The sequence below is a fragment of the Rattus norvegicus genome, chromosome 10 (assembly GCF_036323735.1).
Source record: "Rattus norvegicus strain BN/NHsdMcwi chromosome 10, GRCr8, whole genome shotgun sequence".
Taxonomy (NCBI): Eukaryota; Metazoa; Chordata; class Mammalia; order Rodentia; family Muridae; genus Rattus; species Rattus norvegicus.
Genome location: NC_086028.1, coordinates 71,945,001 through 71,972,764, shown reverse-complemented (window position 1 = coordinate 71,972,764; position 27,764 = coordinate 71,945,001). Strand labels below are relative to the sequence as shown.

Below are 27,764 nucleotides of genomic sequence, written 5' to 3'. Positions count from 1 at the left end.
TTCTTCCCTGACTACTTCCGCTCACCTGCACATCCTCCGTACAGAGAGGGATTGGAGTCTGATTTCGCTGACACTGACTTCTATGGGTACAAGGCTGTGGCCATGGACAACTCTGAGCCAGAGCTCTTCCTGGAAGATTAGCAGCCTCTTTTTTTTTTTTTTTTTTTTTTTTAGAAAAATGTGCCTGTTGGCCTTTGTCTGATGAGGGAGGGCATAGTAGCTCCTCTCCCTCTGTCTCCCAAGGAATGGCTCATGAGCTACACCACATCAAAAGCAAAACCAAGGTCTCCAGGACACAGGGGGTTTGTACAGACTGGATAGCTTCCTGCCTTTAAGTCATTATTTATTAATGTGTGCTTAAAAGAAAGCTTCAAAGAGTAGGTTAAACAACTCCCTACCTAAATGTGTGATCCATTTACTCAGAACACTTGGGTCAACGCATGAGCAAGATTTGCTTAGAAGAGGCTAGGGATGGAGCAGAGTACCCCTAGCATGCTCAAGGGTCTGGCTTCAAAGCCCAGCATGTCAAAAAAGAAAGAAAAAGGTCAGTTAGGATTTGTTATTGTTTTCTTTGTTTTGTGGGGGAAGGATATCACCATTTAGCATTGGCTGGCCTGGAGCTCACTATAGCAGCTTACCAGATTGAACTCACAGTGATTGCCCTCCTTGGCCAGCTGAGTGTTGGGATTAAAGAGACCACCATGCCTGCCCTCTTAGGCTTAATGATAAATATTTCAGTTAATGGGTCAGCTAAAAATCTTGAGGTTACTAGTGTAATAGTATATACTGTATAGTGTATAATGTATACTAAAACATCATACTGTATTTAAAATGATACACAATTATTTGTAGATCTTTAAAACCAATTTTAAGTTACTTGATTTTAAAGGAGAAACTTGAAGTATTCCTTTATAATAATCTGGTACAATTCACTTGCTTCCAGAAGGCTCATGAACTAGTGTTATAGTTTACACTGCTTTTGTTTTGGCTAGCAACTATGTTCTTATACTTTTAAAATATAATCATATCTTCTTGCTCTAGGTAGCACAGCCATTGTTACATTTTGTTACATTAGGAAGATAAGGCAGAATTCTAATTATGCTTTGTTAAATTACTAACAGATTTAAATAACCTGCCACTCACATTAAGGCCCAAGCTATTGTGTTTAGACAAACCATACTGCATTTTATAGAGAAGAAAGCAGGGTTGGGGAGGGTGTGCTAGCTTGAGACTTGGAAAAAAAAAAACGGGTCTGTGGCTGGAGAAGATGGCCCAGTGGTTAAAAGGACTGACTGCTCTTCCAGAGGACCAGTACCCACACTGCAGCTGGGTCACAATCACCTATAAATCAATTAATGCAGGGCCCAAGCCAGCACCCTGTAGAGCCTTAAGTAAGTCATTTCCAGACTGGTGAGAAAAGCGACCATTTTTACCTTTGGGAAAGTAGAATTCCTGTGTTGAAAGGGCTTCTAAAGTCCCCCAAAAGTCAAACTTTTAAAAAGGAAGGAAGAAAAAGTTGCAAGTCATGCAGACAACCCTTTGTCATCTCGTATTTATTTGTCTCCCAGATATCCCTAATGAATCACATTCCAGACTGGGCACCGTCCTTTTGTTCTTTAGTGAAGAGTGAGGCAAACACATGGTTTCCCAGTGAATCAGCCAGGCCTCAGCTTTATTACCTTTGACCTGAGCTTTCCAGACAAAACTAATTGGAAATTTTGCCCTTGGGATCTCCCTTGACTTCTGTGTGTAGATGATAGATTCGGCTGTGAATTGACGTTACAGATGCTGTGGAAGCAGACCAGTCTTTAGGAATGTTTCATCAGTTTTCAGACAGCCGCCTCGACTGCTAAGAACGTCAGTGTGCCTTCTTAGGAGTAGTCTCTCTCTCTCTCTCTCTCTCTCTCTCTCTCTCTCTCTCTCTCTCTCTCTCACTCTGTCTTCATCATCCTAAGAGGCTTGACTAAATTAGCTCTGACTTACAAATGAGGTGTAATTATAATGATTTATTGTCTGTTCTAGTGTACATACAAACAGCTTGAAAACTTCAAAACCCAGAAAATGGTTTGGTTTTTTGTGTAAAATAAAGTAGAAATACAACACTATTTCATTATTTTATAATTAGAAATTTTTTAACTGATTGAACTATGAATATATTCATGCCTCCTTATGAAGACCTTAATTTGTGTTTATGACACAGAAGATCTTTCTTTGGATCTAAACTACGTAATTATCAAAGCACAACTTAAAAATCTCTCTTTACCGACAGATTAGGGTAGTCTTGTTTGACATAATCTCAGATGTTGTGTCAGATGTTTCTTGAGCCATCTCGATGGCTCAGCAGATAAAGATGGCCTGAGCTCAGTCCTCAAACCCATGACATTGGAGGAAGCAAATCACTACCCAGAAGCTGTCCTCTAACCTTCACGCTTGCACACTGCTGTACAAAGGTGAAGCCTGAGTCTTTTTATTTGGTATCCTTTGGGATGTGGTGGCACCCACCCTAATCTCAGAACTCAGGAGGTGGAGGGCAGGCTGGAGGACACAATGAAGACTTGTTTTTGACCAACAAAAATGATAGCCAAAAAAAAAAAAATTAAATTTTATTACTACTACTAAAGATAGAATAAAAATTGATTGCACAGAATGATCTGAGGTGGAAGTTTTTTCTTTGTACTTACTCTGGAAAGGATATAAATTGTAGGAATGTATAAATCTGTATGAAAGACCTGTGTCTGGAATAGCAGTGTCTGTAATCTTAGAAAGTGAAAGGCTGAAACAAGAGAGTGCGGTATGAGGTCAGCTATAGCTGCAAAGCAAAATCCCCAGGAAACTTAAAATACCGTTTTTTACAGACATAATTATGTTCACTCCTGTAAGAAATCCTGCCTTTTGATCTCACTTTGGTGTATCCCTAACAGCCTCAGCAAGTATAATATGTCTGTTATCTTGAGCAAAGCAGAATTATCCCATCAATCAAACTTCGGGAAATACTGTATAATAAATATAATTTATGAGACTAGATATATGGAATTTCAAAATGAAACAAAACCAGATGTCCAATGTCACAAATATCTAAAACTTTATTATTGGGATAGAAAGGCATATTTGAATTTGAAGAAAAAAACCAAAATCTTCATTTGTCACTTTTCCCTAAAGCTGTTCTCATCATTTTGTTGCACGGATCTCCAGTATCCACATGAATTTTCATTCTGCTTACTCTGGGTGAATGAAAGAAGGGTGTCCTCCTTAGGACCCCTCCTGCTGTCATAAAATGACCATGCCCACAGCGTGGGGAGGGAGACTTTAATCCATCCTACAATCCACTGCAGGCAGGAACTTGAGCCGGGAGGCTGGCGCTGAGGCCACAGCAGGAGAGAGAGAGGAGCACCAACTGGTTTGCTCTGAGGCTTGCTCAGGCTGCTTTCTTCTCGCACCCAGGACCCCCAGCCCAGGGGTGCACCACAGTGAATGGGGTCCTCCCACATCAATCATAAATCAAGAAAATGCTCCACAGGCTTACCTGAAGGCCAGGCTGGCAAGAACATTTTTTTCAGCTGGGGTTCCCTCTTCTAAAACGACACCAGCCGTGTCAAGTTAGCCCAAGTCTAGCCGGCACAGCACACTCGGTGTTGATCTTTTCAGTGCTAAGCTGAGTGCAGTGGTGCAGTGATAGACAGCTGTAATGTAGCATGTGCAAGGAAGGAAGGAGCTCGGGACTTAAGGGCAGCCTGTGCGTCTGTCTGTCCATTCCATAGCCCCCAAAGAAAGAAAATTCTACTGTAGTTAGGAATTTGCTTATTTCTCTGTCCCATTGTCAAGTGTTCCTTTTGTGTTTGCTCCCATTATATACACAGTAAAATTTCTTCAGCTTCCTAAAGATTCGCCTTCATGAAATGTCCCTCCTATCCTCTGTTCTTAAGTCTGTCTAATACTCATAGAGCCTCCCCACCTTCCAAGATGGTTTTTTAAGTGTTTTGTCTTTGCTGACCCTTTTTACTTTACCCGGCTCTCACTTTTAACTGTATAGTTTTTTGTTTGTTTTTTTTTTTTTTTTTTTTTGTTTTTTGTTTTTTTGTTCTTTTTTTTCGGAGCTGGGGACCGAACCCAGGGCCTTGCGCTTCCTAGGTACGCGCTCTACCACTGAGCTAAATCCCCAGCCCCAACTGTATAGTTTTTAAAAGACTTATTTAGTTTTTTTTTTTTTTATGAATATGAGTGTTTCTCTGCATGTGTATATGTGCACCATGTGTATGTGCTGGTTTCCTGAGGAGTTAAGAAGGGGTCAGATTGGGGTTGGGGATTTAGCTCAGTGGTAGAGCGCTTACCTAGGAAGCGCAAGGCCCTGGGTTAAAGAACCAAAAAAAAAAAAAAAAACAAAGAAGGGGTCAGATCCCCTAGAACTGGAGTCGAAGACAGCTGTAAGCTGCTGTGGGAGTGCTGGGAGCCAAGCCTGGTTCAAAATAGCCTCCATTGCTCTTAACTGCTGAGCCAGCCCTCCAGTCCTCAGATGTCTCTAACTGGTTGTATTACTAATCAGTGTTAGCAGTCTTCGCCTTCTCACTTGTGTATTTGGTCTGTTTCTAACTGATGCAATTCAATCTGGTTGAACTTAGTACGTTGAGTACTTGTTGCTTTATTCTTTCACTCTTGTTACTTTGGCCTTCCTTAGTATCTTATAGTTTAAGAGAAAATTGTAATGGTTGCTCTAAGGCTTGTAATATAACAAACCTTATGCTGGTGTGGGTGACTTGGCAACTTGTTGTCTTCTTTACCTCCGCACAGGTCCTGAGCCCCAACCCCAAGTTGTTTACTATAAATCTACAGTTTGGGTTTTTTCCCTCCTTGTTGTTAGAGCCTAGGACTTCAGACATGCAGATCAAGTGCTGTAAGCTGCCCTTTGCTTTAAACAACTACTTAACTCATGAAAGGTTCAAATAAAGAGGAAGCTCTGTGTTCCCAGTGTTGTTCTAATGTCCTCTAATTTTTGAAGTGTATTTTCTGTAGGTTCTAGTTCGCATGTATTTTACTTCATTCTTTTAGCATTTTACAAAAGTAACTTTATCTTTGTTCCCATTACTTCTGATTGTAAGTCTAACCCTATCTCCTCTTTGGATGGTGTTGTTATGACTCCTTCTCATGACTGAGGTTTCCTTGTGACGGAGTCCTGCCAGTTTGACTGTCGTGCTTTTCTTCCCAGCAGTTTATGTTTTATTTTCTTTTAATTGATTCTCACTAAGGCGTATTTTATTCCCTAGATTTTTTTTCACAAAAAAAATATAAAATCTTTTTTATCTGGACATAAAATCTGGACAATTTGGCCACTATTTCTTTTGTTATTTTTCTGAAGCCCATGTCTCCCCTCTGTGTATCATACTGATGGCTCTTATGCCGCAGGTCACTAAGATGTATGTCTTTCCCTGGGCTTTTCTCTGCTCCCTGCAGTCTGGGTGCTTTCTATTACCTATGTAGTATTTTATACTGGTTATAGCCAGTTAATCCTTTTTTTTTTTTTTTTTTGCTCTAATTTCTGGCTTCGCTCACTTATTTCTTTGATGTCACTAAAACAGGACTTTCATATAATACATTGTAGTGAGACTTGCACTTTTTGGCAATTATACTTAAAAGATGGCTTTATGTCTGGGGTTTTATCCCATGTGTGAGGCCCTGGGTTCAGTCCCAGCACTAGAAAGAGGACATAAGTGACTTGAATGAATGTAATTTTCTAAATTATTTATTTAGAACACTTGTTTATTTTTTTGGAACAATTAAGCTGTAAAGTTGAAAAAACTTTCCTATCAGTAAATATAATCTAACCTAAAATGTCAAGATGTAGGCTGCAGCAGACTTGTAAAATTGAACGAAGGATAGAACTGAGCTGGTAGCCAGGCCTCTTAGCTTTCATTTTGTCTGGAAACCACCACATATGCCTCCATGCTGAGTAATCATGACTTCATAGTGTGGCTATGGGAAGTATGTGCACTCTCGAGAGAATGAACAAAAAGGGTCTCGCTGTGTGACCCTAGCTGGTCTGAAACTCCTTATGTAGACTGCTCAGCTAGATTGTTCCAGGTCTTGCTAAGTGGCTGGGAATAAACAAACTTCTTGTACTCTTGCCTTAGAAGGGACCTTCTAAGTGCCAGATTACAGGTGTGAGTCACCATGCTCACATTATGTGAGAGGCCAGGGCCTTGTGCTTACATGCAAGGCAGGCCCCCTGAACAGTCATCTGTAGGCGAAAAATTCTAAAATTGGTGAGACTTTACTCTTTTAGAATCACTAAAATTAAAACAATATCAAAAAAGTTTATTTTGTAGGGTAATATATTTAGTTTGTATTAACCTATGTTTTGGAATAGAAGTGTCTGTGTCACACAGCCCAGAGCTTAGGCTGCCCAGGCGAGGTTCGCACCAGCTAGCTCCACTTCTTGCAAACCATGGCTGCCTAACCTTCCTTTTTCATCCCCCACCTGCCACCCCTCGGCCCTTTAAAAAATCCAGCTGCATTTGTAGCCAAAAGAAAAGAACCAACTCTTGCATTTTCTCCATTTTTAATTACTGCCATCATGTCTTTTTGTCTTTTCTCGTGTTAAAAGTATTGTTTTTATTTCTGAAACTACATCTCACTGTATAGTCCTAGCTGGCCAAGAACTCTGGGCAAAAACACAGATATCTGCTTCCCACCCACTATGCCTGACTACAGTTATTATTTTTCTTTTTTTCTTTTTTTTTCCCGGAGCTGGGGACCAAACCCAGGGCCTTGTGCTTGCTAGGCAAGCGCTCTACCACTGAGTCAAATCCCCAACCCCTACAGTTATTATTTTAATACTGGATTTGCTAGCTATCATTATATCGTTACTCTGGAGTTATTCAGAATATCTAAACTTAATTCAATTTTTTTATGGTTTTTTGGGGGTGGGAATTGACGGTAGGTAAGATCACCTTTCTCTCCCAATTGTGGTATCTGTTTTTGTATAATATCTAAAACAAGTTTTTCAGTTTTGCGGTTAAACATATTAAGAAACCTGACTGAGGGTGCCTGAATTTTGGTGTGCCAATATAACCTAGATATATAGGACTCATGTTTGAAATTTTCAAAGAATACATTTTTTAAAAGCAAAAAGCAAAATGAAAATACTCTTTTTTAAACTTTCAATGCTTTAAATCTTGAATATTGTAATATTGTTATACGAACAATTCCAAGAATTAAAATTTAAAAAACAAAGACAAAAAAAAAGTAAAAAGATGAAGTGGATTTTTAAACAAATTTTCTTAAAAACAAGTTAATATACAAAAAGAAGTAAACAAGCCTGGGGAGGAGTAGTTGGGGAAGATGGTTAAGCAGCTAAGAGTGCTCCCTGTTCTTCCAGAGTTTGGTTCCTAGCACACACAACTGGCGTTACACAGCTCCCTGGAACTGCAGTTCCAAGGCAAGCCCATGCCCACGCACAAGCACACACAAGTATGTATAATTAAAAGTAAGGAATAGAAATCTTTGAGGCTGGAGAGATGGCTCAGCAGTCAGGACCACTTGTTACTTCTGTAGAGGACCCCAGATTTGGTTCACAGCACCCCCGTGGTAGCTCACAGCCATCCTTAACCTCAGTTCCAGGGAATCCCATCTCCCTCTGCTGGCCTCCTCAGGCACCAGGCACACATAGATGCATGTCGGCAAAATGCTCATGTACATAAAATAAAAATAATTACTTCTTAAGCAAATGAATAATTTATTATCTTTGTAATAAACAGGACTTGTATGATATTTTCTTTTTAAAATAATGTGTTTACAATTGCAGGTATTAGTGTGCACACAGTAGTCTCAGAGCAAGTAGTAGGTGACATTTCTTCCAGCTTTTAGTTTCTGGCAGTGGGACTTACTCTAATATTTCCTACTCACTGTAGCTGACTTTTTCAATGTCAGATTCATTCGCTCTGTGACTGCAAAGTGCAGATACACAGTGGCCACTTTTCTTTAGGTGTGAGTCATTTTAGAAAAGCCGTAGAAAAATCTACTAGAAACCTTCATATTCAGAAATATTTGCTCAGTGTGGTCTTTAGCAGAATTTTGGTGTATGCGTAAACCTGTTGGTTAAAAGTATATCTCTTTTAACCAGATAACAGGTGCTACATACTCTATTCTGACCCACAACCACCGATCTATGCCCAGGAAACTCGGGAATTTATAGTTTTACCAATTCTTTATTCATTTTATTCATAATTAGTGTTTGTATGTCTGATATGTATTTGTGCCTATGTGTGTGTGCATGTGCACCCATCACACTAGCTCAGAGGACAATGTCATGGAGGCAGCTGACTCCTTAATACTTTTGTGTCAATTCTAGAAATTGAATCATGCAGTCAATGTCTGCATGGCAAGCACCTTTACTGAGCTATCTGGGCAACCCTAGCTTTTAAAACCTATAGTTGATTTTCTGGATTAATTTGCTTGTAATTGTGTGTGTGTGCTCATGTGCACCTGCACATGTGAGTGCAAGTCCCTACAGAAGCCAGGAGAGGACATGAGGCCTCCTAGAGTGGCAGTTAGAAGCATTTGTAAGCCACCTGAAGTGGGTGCTGGGAACTGAAGTCAGGGCCTCTGCAAGAGCGGCACCCACACTCCACTGCTGAGCTGGCTCTCCAGACCTCATGTGCTTGTGAATCACTGGATGTCAGACTTTATTGCATATCTAAATTTTAATGTAGTTTAACTCGTTTTTAATAATTTGTAATATTGCAAAATAAAAGAGTAAGAGTATCACAAAAGTTGCTACAGGAAAAAACATTTAAAGGTAAAATGCACTGATAAGTGGTTATACGGGGTCATCTCTTTTTTAGAAACTCACTAGAAAAGGTCGGTGATACCTTAAATTATACCTGAAAGAAAAGTGTTATTACAGGGATAACACTCTGACAAGTAATTCCGAATAGACAATATGAAGATCAAGCAAAACTTAGACAGGTTGCCTGAAGCAGGCCTGGGGAAGACTGTTTTATCAAACTGCTAACTGCATCTTTAAATGTGTGTTCCGGTTGAATCTTGTTCTCGGAAAGCAGCGCTTTGATTACATTAGTTGTATTACTTTACTGATTATATGGCTTTGAGATGAGGTGCATCAAAGTCCTTTTGTTCTCCTGTTTCTCAAGAGGTTTCTTCCATTTGTTTTCTAGGGCCCACATATAGCTTCAGTTACATTAGCTGCTTATGAATGCAATTCGGTTAATTTCCCTGAGCCACCCTATCCTGACCAGATTATCTGCCCAGACGAAGAAGGCACTGAAGGAGCCATATCTTTGTGGAGTATCATCTCAAAAGTTAGAATTGAAGCCTGCATGTGGGTAAGATCTGCATTTTCTTTTTTTTTTTTTTTTTTTTTTTTGGTTCTTTTTTTCGGAGCTGGGGACTGAACCCAGGGCCTTGTGCTTCCTAGGCAAGCGCTCTACCACTGAGCTAAATCCCCAACCCCAGATCTGCATTTTCATAGTGAACTAAAACTAACCTCGCAACCTTGATACTGTGTCAAACCTTCTACAGTGTGACCCACAAAGATTTGGGAAGCCACTTGCTGCATACTTCCAAGGCCAAAGACTCATTCATTAAGTAGTTACAGAGCTGAACGTGGTGGCATGACATATGCCTGTAATCTCAGTACTTTAGAAGTTTAGACAGAAGGATTGTGATTTCCCAGGGGCCAGACTAGACTGCTGGAACAACAAAATTTAAAAAAAAAAGTGGTCGTGTATTTCTATAGATTACTATAGCTTAAAAACACTGTGTGTATTCTTAGAGGATGTATTTCGTTTTCAACATTGTTGGTTTCTTTCTTTGGATAAACTAAGCTTCCTGTGGTGTTGGTTTCCGACTGTGGTTGTGTGGCGATCTTGTCTGCAGTTGCTCTAGTCATTATCCTGGTATTTTACTTAGGTTTTCTTTAGGAACTATTTTTGGGGGCAGCATTTCAATGGCAGATGTGTTTTATCTTGATTAGATTTTTGTTTTTGTTTAAATTCACTTAAGTGTTCCTCACTGGGGCATACATTGTTTAGCTCTTTAGTTCATTAAGTTTATATTACGACAAGTTTTCTTTTCCTGGCAGTTTCTTAGGAAATAAAAGCACATGAAAGATCATATACAAATCTTCCCTCGGGGGCTTGTGAGACAGTTCACTGGGTAAAGGTTTCTGCTGCCCGGCCTAGGTCTTGAGTTTAGTTCCTGGAACCCACATGGTAGGAGAGAAGCACTTCCCACCTGTTGTACTCTGCTCTCCATAGCAGGACACGCATAGATACAGACACACATGCGCGCATGTACACATGGACTGTAGACATGAACACATACAAATAAACTTTTTAAAAATTCTTAATTCTGCCTTTAACCCAAGCTCTCAGGAGACAGAGGCAGTGGATCTCTGAGTTCAAGGACAGCCAGGGCTGTCTCATAAAACAGACAAAATAAAATAAGGTATTCTTTTTTTTTGGTTCTTTTTTTCGGAGCTGGGGACCGAACCCAGGGCCTTGCGCTTTCTAGGCAAGCGCTCTACCACTGAGCTAAATCCCCAACCCCAAAATAAGATATTCTTAATTCAATTAGCAGTTGGTACCATAACTTAGAAGAAGCAAGGTTTTGGTTTTCTTTGTTTTTTTTAAGTTATGGGATGTCTCTGTGTGTGTGTGTGTGTGTGTGTGTGTGTGTGTGTGTGTGTGTGTGTGTGTGTGTAGTTTCCTGACTATCTATCTGATCCACACCACTAGTGTGCCTGGTACCTGCAGAAACCCCAGACCCCAGACCTGGAGCCCAGGTTCTCTAACCACTGAGCCTTTCTTTTCTCCAGCTGTGGAAGGTAAAGTTATGTTAGTACTTTTTCCCTGCTGATGGTTCTGCAGATCAAACGCTGAGCCTGGTGCTTGCTAAAAGCAAGTACTCTTCCACTAAACTGCTATTCAGCCCAGCAATTATGTTTTATTTTGAAGGAAGTATAAAAGAAATGCCATATGTTGAGTTGTTGGTTATGAGAGGCAGGAAGACTTGTCATGTTTCCTGATGCTCTTTTATTAACACTGGAGGTAGGCTTACTACGTTATTTATATGTTTTATAGATTTGAGAAGATTATCATGAGAAATTATTATTAGAATAATGGAGGAGCATGCTATAAAGGAGGCTATCTATAAGTTTCTTATTTTTGTTCTCTTAAAAGTTATTTGTGTGGCTAGATTAATACTAATGACGGAAAAGAAAGCTTCCTTTGGGGCTGGCAGCAGTACCACTTTCTTCGAATTCTTCTAATGTGTGTTGTCTGATGTATTTCTTTAGCCAGGCTTCATGCCTGCTCCAAACCAGCCTAGTGTAATGACTTACTTCTCCAAATACTAATTGGCTCTCAAAAAATACAGACTTTACATTAAACGTGGCCCTCACAGTGGTCAACACCAAGCTTTACCCACAGTACAGGCTTTTGTCTAATGTGTATTTCCCTCTTTCCCTCTTTTATTTTAATCTCTTTAGTCATACAAAGACCTTAGTACATATCGATGTGGCTTTGGTGTTTTGGTTCATCTTTGTTGTTCTGATACAGGTCTCTCTATGTAGCCTGTGGCTGGCCTGGCACTCACAGAGAACTGCCTGTTTCTACCTGCTGAGAAGTAGGTTTAAAGGCATGCATCACAATGCCCAGTTAGCACTGAGTTATTTTTAAATTATTACCTGTGGGCCTCAATGCTTACCAGAGTTTTTTCATTAAATGTTGTTGCATAATGAGATACCCATGTTTGAAAGGAGGAAGTTAAACCTTTACTTTGCACTTAAGTGGGAATTAATCAAAATGCATCAAAAAAAAAAAAAACCAAAAAAACAAAAAGCAAAAACCTAAAGCTAAACTCAGACTGTCCAACTACTAGAACAAAATATGAAGAGAGATATGCGTGCCGCTGAATTTGGCAATGGTTTCTTATACTCCACAGCTAAAGCTATCTTGTGCCACAGGCCACCACCAAGAGATTGGGGAGATAACCTATAGCCGGGCAAGCAGCTGCCACACAGGGGATGAGCACTGAAAAATAGCCAAAGTGTTTGAAGAACTCCTATCTCCTGACAGTGGAATTTTAAAAGGGTCAGCAAGGGAGAGGGGTGTTGCCTGGCATGAACAGTGCCCTGGGTTCAAAAACATAAGGAGAGGGAGTTGTGTGGCTGTACGTGAATAGTGTTTATCCAAAGAGGAGACATGAGGTCCTCTTGTATTCGAAGGTGAGCAGCATCGTTAGTTACTGGGGGGATGGATTCCAAACCACAAGGAAACCACAAACCCTTCTTCATGACACTAGGATGATCATTATTAAAATGATAATAGGGGCTGGAGAGATGGCTCAGTGGTTAAGAGCACCCGACTGCTCTTCCAGAGGTCATGAGTTCAATTCCCAGCAACCACATGGTGGCTCACAACCATCTGTAAAGAGATCTGATGTCCTCTTCTGGTGTATCTGAAGACAGCTACAGTGTACTTATATATAATAAATAAATAAATCTTTAAAAAAAAATGATAATAGGCCAGGTATGGTCGTGCCCAAGAGGCTAAGGCATGAGTTTAGGGCCATCTGGGCTACAGAGTAAGACCTTGTCTCAAAACCAGTAATAATGTTACTAATATTAATGGTGATGTTATGATGTAAAGGAAAAGAAGTGGCTTCCAAGATGTAAAGAAATTGTGCAGGGATAATTGATAGCAGAAATATAAAGTTGTCAGCTGCTCTGTGCACCAGATAAGCAGAGAAATATTTAAACTAAGAATGATCACATGGCTCTTCTAGTTCCACATCCATATAAATAACAAAAGGAAATGAGAATCATCAGACCCCGAGCTTCACTTTTAATAGTATTCTCACAAAAAGGAAAAGTGGAACAGCAGCCTGTTATTCTTCAATAAATGACTGAATGATTAAACAAGATACAGTGTACATACACAATAGAATATGACCGGGCCATGACATTCATACAGTTCCTTCTGCTAAGTACTAAGTAGAGATGACCATTGAAAATACTATATTGTGGGATTGGGGATTTAGCTCAGTGGTAGAGCACTTGCCTAGCAAGCGCAAGGCCCTGGGTTCGGTCCTCAGCTCCAAAAAAAAAAAAAAAAGAAAGAAAATACTATATTAAGGAATGGAGAGGTGGCTCAGCAGACAAGAGTCCTTGCTGCCCACAACCATCTTTAACTTCAGTTCGAGAGGATCCCCTACCCTCTTTTGATATCTGTGAGTAGCAGCAAACACATGATAGGCGGTCATACATGTGGGCAAACCACTTTCCACATAATTAAAATAAATAAGTCTGAAAGGGTCAGCAGAGGAAAAGGGTATATGAAAATGCTACAGCAGATCCCATTTTTTATATGCTACTTACATTGTTTTAATTAATAGTTAATGAGAACAGAGTTTCCTCCTTTTTTAGGAGTGTGGTGACATGAACCTGTGGAGGTTGTGGAGGGAACCAGAAGATGGTGCAGAACTGTAGTTACCTGTGGTGGAAGTCACACACAATGGGGTTTAGGAACTGAACTCTAGCTTAACCACTGAGCCATCTCTCCAGCTCCAGAGTATAGAGTTTCTATTTGATAAAACATATTAAAGCAGTGATAATTAATTAACATTCTTAAATATAGTGAATGTCAGTGAATTGTACATTATTCGTGGTATACAGCTCTTAAAATGTCAGCAGTTGTAGTGTTTGGAAGCATGATTTAGAATGTATTGTCCTTGATTCCTAGAGATTACCTAATGTCATTGCTTTTGATTTTGTGTGCACTTTCAGGTTTGTTTTATTGTTTGTTTTGGCTTTTAGGGGGAAATGTCTTAGTTGATTTAATGATGTCTTTCTTACTTTAAAGTTTTTATATAATTTACAAATTAAAATATTCATATAGACCTTACTATTGTGAATGTTGTATCATAAAGCTGTTTTTGTCTTAGATACCCTTCTAGACTTCACTATCATTATGAGTATTTAAATCAGCAGGCATCATCTCTGTCTCTTCCAGTTATTGCCTCACTTCCACCTTTTCCATATGTTCTTTGGAGCACGTAGAATTGTTTCATAGGTCAGATCAGTCGGGTATCTTTCAGGTTACATCTGGACAAGTGAGCATTGCATTAGTGCAGCAAATACTTGAGGTGAAGAGAAAGGGTTATTTTGGCTTACAGTTTGGGAGTTCTAATCTATAACCATTGGAGTCCGTTTGGAGCCTGTGATGGACAGGGAGTAGGCAGAGCACATGCTCACTTCACAGCATGTGGGAAACAAAAGGATGAGACTGAAGTGATCTAGAACCTTCCAACAGGCCTCCTTCATCAAGGCTCAGCCCACCCCCTAACAGTCCCAACACAGGGCAAAGCCCTTGCTTTACAGCTCTTTAGAAGCCGCTCTAGGTCCATTAGGAGTAAGGAGGGAGCAGCGGGGTACCCACAGAGGCCCAGCCTCACGCATGCCACTGAGCTACCCCTGCCCCATAAGCATTCCTCTTTTAAAGCAGTTATACAGTAGATATGATAGATTTCATCATGACATTGTCATATCTGTATATAATGTATTTTGATCCCAGCTTTTCTACTTTAACTACTTTAAGCATATGATTCTGCACATTTATAATTTTTGTGTAACCATCTCCAGTATCCATTTCAAAATCTTTTTTTGTCATTTGAAAGAGAAATCTGAACCAATTAAAAAATAATTTCTCATTCCGTCTTCCTTCCTGTCCCTGGTAACTTCTACTCTATATATCTGTAGATTTGCCTGCTCTGCATAGCTTAACTGGCCAATCATGGGTTGGTTGTTTTGTGTCTCGTTCGTTCTCAGTTTGCAATGTTTTAAGTTTGACCCATTTTTTAGCATTGTCAGAATTCTATTTCTGAGACTTTCAAACTGACATCATCTTTGTATGTATACTAACTTAGAAAATGAGTTTTAAAAAGCTGAGCATCGTGATGTATGCCTTAAATCCAAGCACTGGAGATGAAGAAGTCAGTGGACCTCTGTGAGGTCCAGGCCAACCAGAACTGCACAGTGAGATCCTCAAAAAAACAAACAAACAAAAAAAAAAAAACCTTAAAAAATGATGCCATGGAAGTTGCAAGCATGTTTTTGCAGAACACCAGTCGTGTTGTCAGGATGGTATAGCTGTTCTAAGCATTATTGTTAAGAGCCTTGACTTAATAGGTGATTTCAAGGTTACTTTCCAAGCCTTTGCTTATTTAACCTCTCATGTTTGTAGTTGGACTAGTTCCTTAAAAATCGATTTATAATGAAAGGATATTAACATTCTGGTATTAGAGATCTGTGGCGTCCAGGAGGCTTGCTGTCCAGACGTAACATTAAACCTAACATTTCTTTTTTTTTTTTAAAGATTTATTTTATTCATATGAGTACACTATAGCTGTCTTCAGACACACCAGAACAGAGCATCAGATCCCATTACAGATGGTTGTGAGCCACCATGTGGTTGCTGGGAATTGAACTCAGGACCTTAACCACTCTTAAGTGCTCTTAACTACTGAGCCATCTCTTCAGCCCTAACCTAACATTTCTTGACTATATGCTGCTTGTGAATCTACTTGGCAGAATGTTATTTTAAATATTTCCCCTTCCCTGGACCTTTGAATAAAATTATCAGACCAAGGAGATACTGTGCTTCTCACTTGGTTCTCATTTTTTGTGTACATTAAATTCTTCTGGTAATAGTTAAAAGGATTGCTAGTCTTTCTTTTTTGCTTTGTTATTTTTAATACTGGGGGAGCATTTGTCTTTCTCTTACAGTAGAAGAAACCTCCCTTCTCTCTCTCTCTTTTTTTTTTTCTTTCTTTTTTTTTTTTTTTTTTTGGAGCTGGGGACCGAACCCAGGGCCTTGCACTTGCTAGGCAAGAGCTCTACCACTGAGCTAAATCCCCAACCCCTGAAACCTCCCTTCTCTCCTTTTTTTTTTTTTTTAAAGATTTATTTATTTTATGTATGAGTACCCCATAGCTGTTTTCAGATACACCAGAAGAGGGCATCGGATCCCATTACAGATGGTTGTGAGCCACTATGTGGTTGCTGGGAATTGAACTCAGGACCACTGGAAGAGCAGTCAGTGTTCTTAACCACTGAGTCATCTCTCCAGGCCCCCTTCTCTCCTTTTAATTAGGTCTCGATTAATATGGTTTTTTATTTTTATTTTATTTTTTTTTAATCTGAAGCCCATCCTTTCTCTCTTTTTTTTTTTTTAAACACACAATTTAAGATTTATTTATTTATATATGAGTACACTGCTGCTGTCCTCAGACAGACCAGAAGAGGGCACCAGGTCTCATTACAGATGGTTGTGAGCCACTATGTGGTTGCTGGGATTTGAACTCAGGACCTCTGGAAGAGCAGTCAGTGCTCTTAACCACTGAGCCATCTCTCCAGCCCTCATTTTTATTTTTTAAGATTTATTTATTATTAGTGCGTGTGTGCTTTGTTGCATGTCCATTTGCACCAGAAGAGGACATCAGATCCTGCTATTGTAAGCTGCCATGTAGGTGCTAGGACTTGAACTCACAACCTCATTTCTCTTAATCTCTAAGCTATCCCTCCAGCCTGTGTTTTTATTTATAAATAATTATAAAGAGTTTTTGGGACCAGTAAATGGCTCACTTGCCATCAAGCTCATTGGTCTGAATTTGATCCCCAGAACCCAAATCCTACATAAATTAAAAGTAATAAATCTTTTTGAAAGAAATTAGAAAACAGTCATCATTATTATTATTAGTGAGGAAAGGTCTAATGTCCCAGACTGGCCTGGCACTCACAATGTGTCCAAGGATGGCTTTGAATGTCTGGTCCTCCTGTCTCTTACTAGGCATATACCAGTTTATGCCATGGTAGGGATCAAACCTAGGGCTTCAGACATGCTAGGCTAGTGAGCCCTTCTCTACATAAGCTAAGCCTTAGCCTTATAAAATGACCTTTGAGAGCTATGGAGACCCGAGTCCTCGGGGCCTTATTTGGGATAAGGAACTCTGTATGTAGAGTGTGGCATGTTTTGAGAACTTGCCTGGATGAGTATATTTCAATTTTTTTTTTTGTATAGTAGTTGAATACTGACATGATTTCCATCCTTTCATGAAAAATGTGAAGAATTAAACTACAGAAATCAGTGTGATCGATTAAGACCTGACGTGGCTCTTGATTTATTTTCACGTCCTTACTAGCTTTGAGGGAATTTGTCACAAGTTTGAATCGGATGATTGCTTTCAGAATTGTCGACCTTCGACCTCACATTTGACCTTCCAGAAGTTCACATTTTAACTAAAATGTTGTAATTAACTTTTCTCTTTCAATCATGGAAAAGTTAAGCTTTGCACATTGGCAGATGTGTAGCTAATGAGATTTATCTGAGGTGTGATTTATCTAAAACACAGATTTAGATAAATCTGAGGTTAGATTTATCTAAAAGTTTTCCAGAAGTGTAGAAAGAAATCAACTGAACTTAATGTACTTTTACCAAATTTCAACTAATGTTTATGTTCACCTGTCTTGGCTGATTCTGTTATCTTGGAGCAAACTCCACACATTTTATAACTTTTTTTTTAAACAAAACAAAACAGACCAAAAACAAAGAAAACCTCATTGATTAAAAGAGCTCGTCAAATAGTTTCTTTCCCTGGTCTGATTTTGCTGGCTTAACTCTGGTTTGTGTGGGTTGAGCCTGCTCCTCTGTTCCCTGTTTCCTGAGGGTTGATTCCTTGAGACACTTGAAGTTTGCAGGCTTCCTGGGGTTTTTTTAGTTTTTTATTGAGACAGGGTTTTGTTATGTAGCTCTGACCATCTGTAACTCATTCTGTAGACCAGGCTGTCTGGGAACTCATAGAGATCCACCTGCCTCTGCATGGGATTTAAGAAAACTCTTTTTTTCTTTTTTCTTCCCCCCCCCCCGCCCCCCCAGAGCTGAGGACTGAACCCAGGGCCTTTACTACTGAGCTAAATTCCCAACCCCTATCTGTATGGGGTTTAAAGATGTGCTCCACCTTGCCAGGTGTAGTTTGTTTTAAACAGGAATGGCTTTGTGTATTTCTGTCACAAGGTAAAACAATGTCTTCTTTGTGACATTAACACCAGTTATGATAATCCATTATTTATTAGTATTTATAAAGTAGAATAGTAATTAGTGTTCCAAGTATATAATTTTTCTTTCATCATTAGTTAAAATACCCTTTCTCATCTGAGACTGTGTCTTCTCTGCTGTTCAGGTTGTCCTCAAACTCCTGTACCCTTTTCAAGCTCCTCAGGAGCAGGGCTTGCAGTCATGAACCTCATAGAAAGATTTCCTCATCACCAATTTGGTTGCTGAGATTTAGTTCATATATGAAAATAGGAGTAAATATTTGACCCTTTGTACTTTAAAATTTAATGACTTGTTTATTGTCCTTCAGAGTTGACCAACATTAACTTTTTTTGTTTCTTTTTCTGTCTATACTCCTGGCCTTGCTTCTTCTTCCTCTCTGCTTCTCTCTTCTACAACACAGATTTACTTTGGAGTACTTAAACATGTTCTTTTTCAGAGTTCTTATTTCATACGTGGAAAATACATTTATATTTGGAGACTATTGGTTCTACATACTGAAGACCCAAAATGTTTAGATTTGATAATGTCCTTCAAGGATTCTTTTTAAACCAGACGGGCCTCAAAGTCACAGCCCTCTGCTGGGATTAGAGGAGTGTTATCAGCACACCTGGCTCTCTGCCTTTTTAAAAGTCTTTATCATAATTTAATCGTATGTCTATGTGTGGATATGTGAACGTGTCAGTACAGAGGCCACAGAGGCCAGAATGTGTCAGGTCCCTGGAACTCAAGTTGTGGGCGATTGTGAGCTGCCCATGTGGCTGCTGGGAACTAAACTTGGGTCCTCTACAAGAACTGTATGCACTTTTAACCTCTGAGCCATTTCTCCAGGGTCTTCAAGGAATCGTTTCAAGGCTTTTAGAGATAGCAAGCTGAAAGAGTTGAGTTTGCTTTGTGTACTCACACACCCTTCCATTCAGTGCAAGGAGAGGTGGGGGGGTCAAAGGGAAGGTTTCTCCTGAGACTGTCTCTATCATATTATGGCCTACTTGGTATTTAAGCCACTTAAGTCTAAACCAAGTTCCTGATTCTAAACTTTGTTTTTATCTTTTTGTCCTGACTGATTAAGGAAAATCAACAACAACAAACCCTTCTCTTCAAAAACAAATCTACAAAGTGACTGAAATATGAATCACTCTGAGAAAATGAGACACTTTTAAATTTTATCATAACAATCACCCATCCTGTGGTTTGGGGGATTTAGCTCAGTGGTAGAGCGCTTGCCTAGCAAGTGCAAGGCCCTGGGTTCGGTCCCCAGCTCCGGGAAAAAAAAAAAGACAAAATAAAAAAACAGTCACCCATCCTGATAAACTGAGATTTTGGGGGGCAACTTGATGGTGATTTTTAAGACTTTATTTTTAAAAGAAAAGAAGGAAGGAAGAGAAAAAAGACTGTTCTGAGATTAAAACGTGAAATGCCCTAGAGTTATACTGGTGACTTTCAGTGCTTGTGTGGAGAGTTTTGCTTTGTTTTTAGTTTTTGAGAGATTGTACTTTATAGCTCAAGCTATCAAAGGAACTCAAACTTCTGATCTTCCTGCCTGTGGCTTCCAAATGACAGGAATAAAGGTGATGGGAGCATGAAGGAAAACACCAGTGCCTGAGGAGAAAGGCTGTCTGGAGCCTGTATACGTGCCAAGGAGGCTCTCACAGTCACTTATAATCTTCTCTCGGTCAGACCAGGGCTGGGATTCAGACTCTGAACCGCACAGCACATGTATCCATTACATCTCAAAATGCTTTTGGAGACGTGGGAAAATATAATCTGATCTATTGTGTCACTGCTGAAGACTGAACTTCATAGTGAGTATTTTCTTTTTCACACAGGGCATTGGGACAGCAATTGGGGAGCTGCCTCCATATTTCATGGCCAGGGCAGCTCGCCTCTCAGGTGCTGAACCAGATGATGAAGAGTATCAGGAATTTGAAGAAATGCTGGAACACGCAGAGACTGCACAAGTAAGAACAAAATGGGGAGGTGGAGCTCTAATCCCCGACTCACGGTTATTAAGTAGAGGGTTAGTAGTTCTTCGAGAAAGAAAACTGCCTACATGAAAACAAAGGCAAATGTGACTTGGGATAGGATATGCAGAAATAGTGAAGGAAAAAATGATGGATAGGGACTGGGGATAGAGGTTCCTGATGCAGTCAACATTTGAACAGCGTTCTTGGGACCCTGGGTCCTGTCCCTAGTTCTTCGAGGAGGTTGAAAAGCCTAAACATACTCTTTCTCAGTGGGTTTTTTTCAAACAAACTAGTAGCAAGAAGAAGCTTCTTTTTTCTTCCTAGGAACTGATAAATGTCACCTTTCTTTTTTCTTCAAAAAAGAGTTGTGTGTGTGTGTGTGTGTGTGTGTGTGTGTGTGTGTGTGTGTGTGTGTGTGTGTGTTAGTGCGCGCACTTTCATGGGAATGTGCACACACACACACAAGTTCTTTTTGTGTGTTACTAGGTGCGTTTTGTTTATTTCGTGAGATACAGTATAGTTTTGTGGCCTAAGATGACCTTGATCTCATAAGGATTGCAGGAGTACAGTGCTTCAGCCAGCTCTGGCTGTCTCTGTGGCCGTTTCCTCCTTGAGAACAGCCTTGAGGGGCTTCATCCTCATGGGAAAACAACGCTTAAGGACTAGGATGTTGGCTGAGAGAATGTAACATCGTGTAATGTTCTGTAATATATGTGAGAGTGGAAAACTAGTAAAGCTTGTGTCAGCATAAGTGATAGTATTACTTTCTTTATAGAGATTTAACAATTCAGATTAGTCTTTCTTACCTTTGAATGTTCTAGAGAGGATCATCAAAATGAGCAGAGTTATCGAGATTAGTAAAAGCCTAAATCCCAGACTTGTGGTAATTGATTAAGGCTTTTTTTTTTCTTTTTAGCCTGAGATAACCTGTGTGCCAATCTCAGTGTTATGGGATGGTTGTTCATAGGAAAATGCCTCCAAGCAGTAATTAACTTAAGGACCACCTTAGAAAACATTACAGATAAAAAAAAAAAAAAAAAAAGAAGTAAGGCAGTGGCCATCATGCAATGGGAATTCTTCTTGCTTCCTCCCTCTCCCGTTGTATCTAACAAACCCTGTATGTCTGGGATTGAGAATTTTTCTAACTTCAAATAGAAGGAAACAGAAAACATCAAACAAGAGGAATAGGGGAGAAAAAGGAAAATCAATTCCTATATTTAGTTTTGAAGGCATTTTCCCGTGTTTTCAGGCATCTGGTATTGAGAGTGGCAGTGCCCTTCTGAGTCTTTAGTTTTTAATGTTTGTTTATTTAATTCAGGGATAGGAGTAATAAATGCCATTGTGCCTATGTGGAGACTGAAGGACATGACCTTCCACCATGTGGGCCCAGGAGCTCAAAGTCAGATTCTCAGGCTTGGTAGCAAATACATTACCTGCTGAGCCGTTTCACTGGCTCAAGAAAGGGTCTCTTCCTTATCCTGGAACTCACCGGGTAAGCCAAACTGGCTGGCCAGTGAATACCAGGATCCACCTGCCCAGCACTGGGGTTACCACCATGTGCCACACTCCACTTCCGCCTGATGTACTCATGCTTGCAGCAAGTACTTTGCTGGCGTTACCAGTGAGCTCTTTCCCCATCACTGTGTTAGGTTTTTTTTGTTGTTGTTGTTTTGTTTTTTTTTTTGGTTCTTTTTTTCGGAGCTGGGGACCGAACCCAGGGCCTTGCGCTTCCTAGGCAAGCGCTCTACCACTGAGCTAAATCCCCAACCCCGAGCTGTGTTAGTTTTAAATAGGAATTGTTTTATTGTCAGTTATCTGATTAACTGAATAACACAGTCACCCTACTAATAGTTTCCATCCACCCAGCTCATGGACATGTTGAGTGTCTCATCTCTATGGAATGCCTTTCCAACGTAGTGTCCATACCACCCTGACATTGGCTGGCAGCTTATTGCCCTTGAAAAGCTCAATCCAAAGACTCATACCTGGAATATGATGGTGTGAGATGTCAGTCTCGCTTCATCTTGTGTCTACAGTTGGAGTTCTTGAAGACTCCAGGCAGTTAGTCTTTACCTACCCACTGGCAGAGTGAAAATCTTCCCATGTGTCTTTATGGCCCTCATCATCTGTGTTACTTTTGGTTGAATCTTTTCTAATTGGACTTCATCTATCTTAAATGAGGTCTATCTTATTAGATGAGGTGACATAGAATACTTCTGATAATACTTATGAAGTTTGGGCTGTTTTTATTCTTTTCCGCTTTATGCCAGTAATTGCAAACACAGTTTTAGGATAAACTATACATTTCTTACTCCTTAACTTCATATTTACTAATCTCGGAAGTGAAGAAAGCGAGTTATACGCATTCCTATATGCATTCCTTTTTGTTTGTTTGTTTGGTTGTTTGTTTGATACACGGTTTTTCTCTGCAGCCCTGACTGTCCTTGAACTCTTTATGGAGACCAGACTGGACTCAAACTCACAGAGATCTACCTGCCTCTGCCTTCTGAGTTCTAGGTCAAAGGCAAGCACCACCAGTGCCTGGCTTGTGCATTCTATTTCATGCCCTTTGACTCAGAAATCGCATACCTATGTCTTCTGCTGCTTGCTGTGCTGAGGATAAACCCAGGGCCTTGTTCGCTGCTGGGTGCACACTGTTATCCAGCAGAGTTACATCACAGCCTTGGACTCTGAAGGACGTTCTACTTAAACTATTCACTCGGATCACAGTTATAGATACTGTCATTGCCATACAAACTAGAGAATAAATTAGGAAAACATTAGCTCATACCAATTTACCTTGCCACACTGCAAAGTAAAAGTATTATCCCTGGTTTTTGTCTGTTTGTGTTGTATTGGTTTGTTGTCGTTTGTCTGCAACTTCGTTTGAGATTCAGCAGATTAATTCTCATCTAATTGACGGGCTATAGATTTTTGAATGTGTTGAGTTTCTCCAGTGTGTAGAGCTTTTTTTGGTGAATCCTCATTGCATTTTCTGGACGAGTGAGTGTGGACGAGTATGGTATGAGACATTTCTTGTTCCATTGACCCAGATGGCATTAGTGAGTGTGGTATCCGTGTGCACATCTGGAGTTCCCATCTCTTTCAGACAAATTTCTAGATTTCTTTGAATGTTCGAGGGCCAAACTTCTGAAGGCCACTCCATATTTTGTGAATGTTGATTGCGTGTTCTCCGATCACCATCTTGTTGATGGCTGAACAGCCCTTCTTATTGCCTATGGGAGCCATTCTGCAGGGCATAAGGGGAAATACAAAATCTGACTGTATTACCCAAATCAGACCTAAATTCTGGGCTTCAGTGAGCCTCCCACTTTCTCTCTGTAGCCGGAATTATTCCCCTGCACCGGGCTTATCCCTGATTTGAGTAAAGAAACACTCAAGAACACAGGGCCAGGGGGCTGGGGATTTAGCTCAGTGGTAGAGCACTTGCTGGGCCCTGGGTTCAGTCCCCAGCTCGGGGGGGGGGGGGGGGGGGGGACGGGACAAAGGAACACAGGGCCAGTGGATCACACAGCCAAATCCAAACACGTTTTCGGCTCTAGAGAAATTAGCATTATGTTTACCATACCACAATTTAGCAATATTTTCACTCTGCTTAGTGCTATTTATAAAAAAAAAAAAAAATTGAAGTGCTAGAAGCTGGAAGCTCAGTAGTTAACAGCACTTCCTGTTCCTCCAGAGGACCCCAGCTGAGTTCTCAACACCTAAATTGAGTCTTTTCCAGCCACTCATAACTCTAGCTCCAGGGGATCCAATCAAGACCAGCCTGGGATAAATACCAAGACCCTATCTCAGAAAACAAAATGTGAAGTGAAGTCTTTAAACATTAAATAATTCTATATATGATATGATGTAGGATCCTAACTTCTCTTTATAACTAGTTATTTTTCTGACACTACTTGCAAATTATTTTATTTTATTTTATTCTTCTATGGTACTAGGGATTAATCCAAGCATACACATGCTGTGTGAGTGCCCTGTTGTGAGCTGTATCCTCAGCCTTCTGCTTTCTATTCTGAGATAATGTCACACTGAGTTGCCCAGGCTGGCCTTCAGTTCACTGGGTAGTCCTGGCAGGCCTTGAGCTTGCTGTCTTCCTGCCTATGAGTAGTTGGGACTATAGCCCTGTTCCACCAGCCTGGCCTTGTGGCTAAGTCGTTACTGATAGCATATTACATGCTAGCCTGGTATCCCTTCCACAGTACCTTTTTGGTGGTGCTTTAAAAGTTCTTTAGTGGGGGTTGGGGATTTAGCTCAGTGGTAGAGCGCTTGCCTAGGAAGCGCAAGGCCCTGGGTTCGGTCCTCAGCTCCGAAAAAAAAAAAAAAAAAAGAACTAGTAATCACACCAGAGTGATTACAATGGACTAGAATTTGCTCATAGATGGATAAATGAAAAACTTCTAATTTGATAGGAGCTGTAAACAGGTAAAAGTAAATTAAGTATAATTAAAACAATAAGTTAAGTAAAGTGGATACTGGCAAGACATTTTTTAAAGATTGTCTGAAATAATGGTTTCATTTCTTTTTTTCAATTCTTGAAGGTAAAGTACTTTAGCGGCATAAATTTATCAACAGGAAGTCTAAATAAATCACAAGAACACACACAAAACCTTGGCACCGGTTGTTTTGCTGTGTGCTGTCCAAGTGGGCTAAAGAGAACATATATTTTACTAAGAAATTGATACTCAGTGTTCATGACACATATTTACTTCAGTTCTGCTTCTGACTCATGTTTAAATTTCATGTAATAGTTGTTTTGAGAGAGAGAATAATGATAAGTGTTGATTTATATTCCAATTCTTACAATTATCTCATTTATTTTGTGAGTACTGTATTGAGATTAGCCAATATTTTTCCACTGAACTGGCTTCCTTTTGCTCTTGGCTTTCTATCCTGTTCTTTCTCTATATCTGTGAGAGATAAGCGTGAATACATGTAGCTTCCTATGGCCTTGAACATCCACTGTTTTGAAAAGTTAATTTCTAAGCTAGACTGTTAAAGTTGGTTAGTAACCCTGCTAATATTAGGGAGGTTAAGACAAAAGGACCACGAGTTCAAGGCCTACGTAGGTGTCTTAGCCCCTGTGTCAAAATAAAAAGTCTAGGCAGAGGTGTTCTGATCATCTTTGTATCTTTTGTTCCTGTTTTGTAATTTATTTTTATTATTATTATTATGTAGGTATTTTGCCTCTGTATATGTGTATGTATCACATGATGCTAGGTACCAGAGAGATCAGAATACAGCATTAGATCCCCCAGAACTTAAGTTACAAAACATTTTGAGGTGCCACCTAGGTGCTGGGAATTATACTCTGGTCCTCTGGAGGATTGGCCAGTGCTTTTATCCACTGAACCATCTCTCTAGTCCCCGTCTGTAAACTTTATTGTTATCCTCATTGTTGCCTCAAGTTAAAATCTGACCAATCTTTGGGTTCGTTCCCCAGTACCAAGGAAATAAAAATATAACTAGGTGGTGCTAGAGAGATAGCTCAGCAGTTAAGAGCACTAGCTTCTTCCAGATGATCTGATATCCATTCCCAATACTCACATGACTGCTAACAACCATCTCTAACTCTGGTTCCTGGAGATCTGACTCCCTCGTCACCTGGCCTCCTCTGACACCAGATGCGAGTGGTACACAGATATGCATGTAAGCAGAACTTCCCCCAACCCATTCCCACCCCCCACACTAGGTGTAATCACATACCTGTAACCCAGCTGTGTAAACTGAGGCCTACCTGTGATTCAGAGTGACACACTGTCTAAGATGAATTAATGTATTTTTTAAAATGAAGGCTAGAGGGATTACTCCATGGTTAAGAGCACTAGCTGAAATTTCTAGCACCTACAAAGTAGTTCATAACAGCCTATAATTCCAGCTCCAGAGCATCCAATACCTGCTTCTGGTCTCCAAGGGATCTGGCACAAGTGGTGCACGGAAAGACAGGTGAACTGGAGAAATGGCTCAGTGGTTAAGATTGCTCTTTCAGGAGGACTCCGGTTCAATCCCCAGCACCCATAGTGCGGCTCACAACCATATGTAACTCCATCTAGTTCCTGGAGCTCCAACACCTTCACTTACCAGACACACAGATGGCGCACATACAAACATGTAGGCAAAACACTCATACATAGTTAAATAAATAGAATTTTTAAAATAGAAATATATGCAGGCAAAAAAATGAAAAATAAAGACAAATATTTCAGCCACTAATATTTCATATTTCTCCCTGGCCTCCCGACTCCGGTCACAACAGAAGCGGATTTCACTTCCACAGCTTCGTCACCATCTCCCTGCCCCTTTGTTTCTGAATGACTAATTCAAACATGTCTCAAAACCTACTTAACATTTCTAGTGGATTATTTTAAACTATGTATTCATTTATCTATTTTATGTATATGAGTGCTCTGTTTCCATGCACACCAGAAGAGGGATCAGATTTCATTATATATGATTGTGAGCCACCGTGTGGTTGCTGGGAGTTGAACTCAGGACCTCTGGAAGGATGACCAGTGCTCTTACCTACCGAGCCATCTCTACAATCCTCAGGTGGCTTGCTCTTTACTGATTTTCACCCTATTTTTTCTCACCTTATTTCACCCTATTTTTTTCACTGTGAAGGAAAATACTTTACTGAACAGTACCCTGCTCATGGAATTTGCTACTCAAGGGTGGAACACCACTGGTAGAGTGCTTGCCTAATGCTGACCCAAGACTCCCGTAAACCCATAATAGAAATGGTAGAAGCAGGGGTTGGGGATTTAGCTCAGTGGTAGAGCGCTTGCCTAGGAAGCGCAAGGCCCTGGGTTCAGTCCCCAGCTCTGGAAAAAAAAAAAAAAAAAAAAAAGAAATTCATCTTCGGATACATGAAGTTTGAGACAGCCTGGGCATTGTCAGTCCCTTTTTCAAAAGAAAAAGTAACTTGACTATTCAGAAATATTTGACTTTTTCTCAAGTTGTATGTAGTGTGAAATCCAGTCTGTGGCTCTTTAACAGTTTTTATGTGTTACATTGATTTTGTTTTTGTTTTTGTTGTTGTTTATTTGCCTGTGTTTGATGCTTTGGATGGAACCTTGGTCTTCACACATGCTGCGAAATCCTACCATTGAGCTGCACTCCCAACTCAACACTGATGGTTTCAATTAGATAGAATACCTGTTTAACACATGTTAAATCCTTTTAAAACAAAGAACTCTGGAGTTTTCCAGTCCAGAACTTGCTGTTCTTAGTAAATAAACCCTGATGATTTATTAAACTTGTAAAAACATTTCCGCTGCTCTGATGAAGTAAATTAACTCACCCCCCTTTCCAGCCATGTGAGGTAGCTCTTCTCATATCTCTACTTGCAAGGATATGACAGTATCTGTTCATCTTGCTCAGTCTTACCTATCAACTTCCTGTACTGGGGCTTTTTTGGTGTTCATGGGATTGGTAGGAGAGTTAATTGGAATTTTTGTTGTTGGTGGCGGTGGGTGTTTGTTTGTTTGTTTGTTTGTTTGTTTGAGACAGGATCTTATTGTGTAGACCTGGCACTCACTATGTAAACTGAGCTGGCTTTGAACTCACAGAGATCCCTCTGCCTTTGCCCTAGAAATGCTAGGATTAGAGGCCAGAACCACCGTGGGGCTTAGTGTTTCACTGTGGGTTGGCCTTGGAC

At 40.1% G+C, this 27,764-nt stretch overlaps 1 protein-coding gene across 3 annotated transcripts in view; it reads left to right on the top strand.

The window, feature by feature from the left end:
* Vmp1 (vacuole membrane protein 1) overlaps window positions 1-27,764 on the top strand; it is a 99,115-nt gene that overhangs the window by 29,573 nt on the left and 41,778 nt on the right. For all 3 annotated transcript variants that reach the window (XM_006247079.5, NM_138839.2, XM_006247078.5), the window contains 2 exons: window positions 9,168-9,335; window positions 19,949-20,080. In XM_006247079.5, coding sequence (XP_006247141.1) covers window positions 9,168-9,335; window positions 19,949-20,080 — 300 coding nt within the window. The remainder of the gene's footprint in view (window positions 1-9,167; window positions 9,336-19,948; window positions 20,081-27,764) is intronic.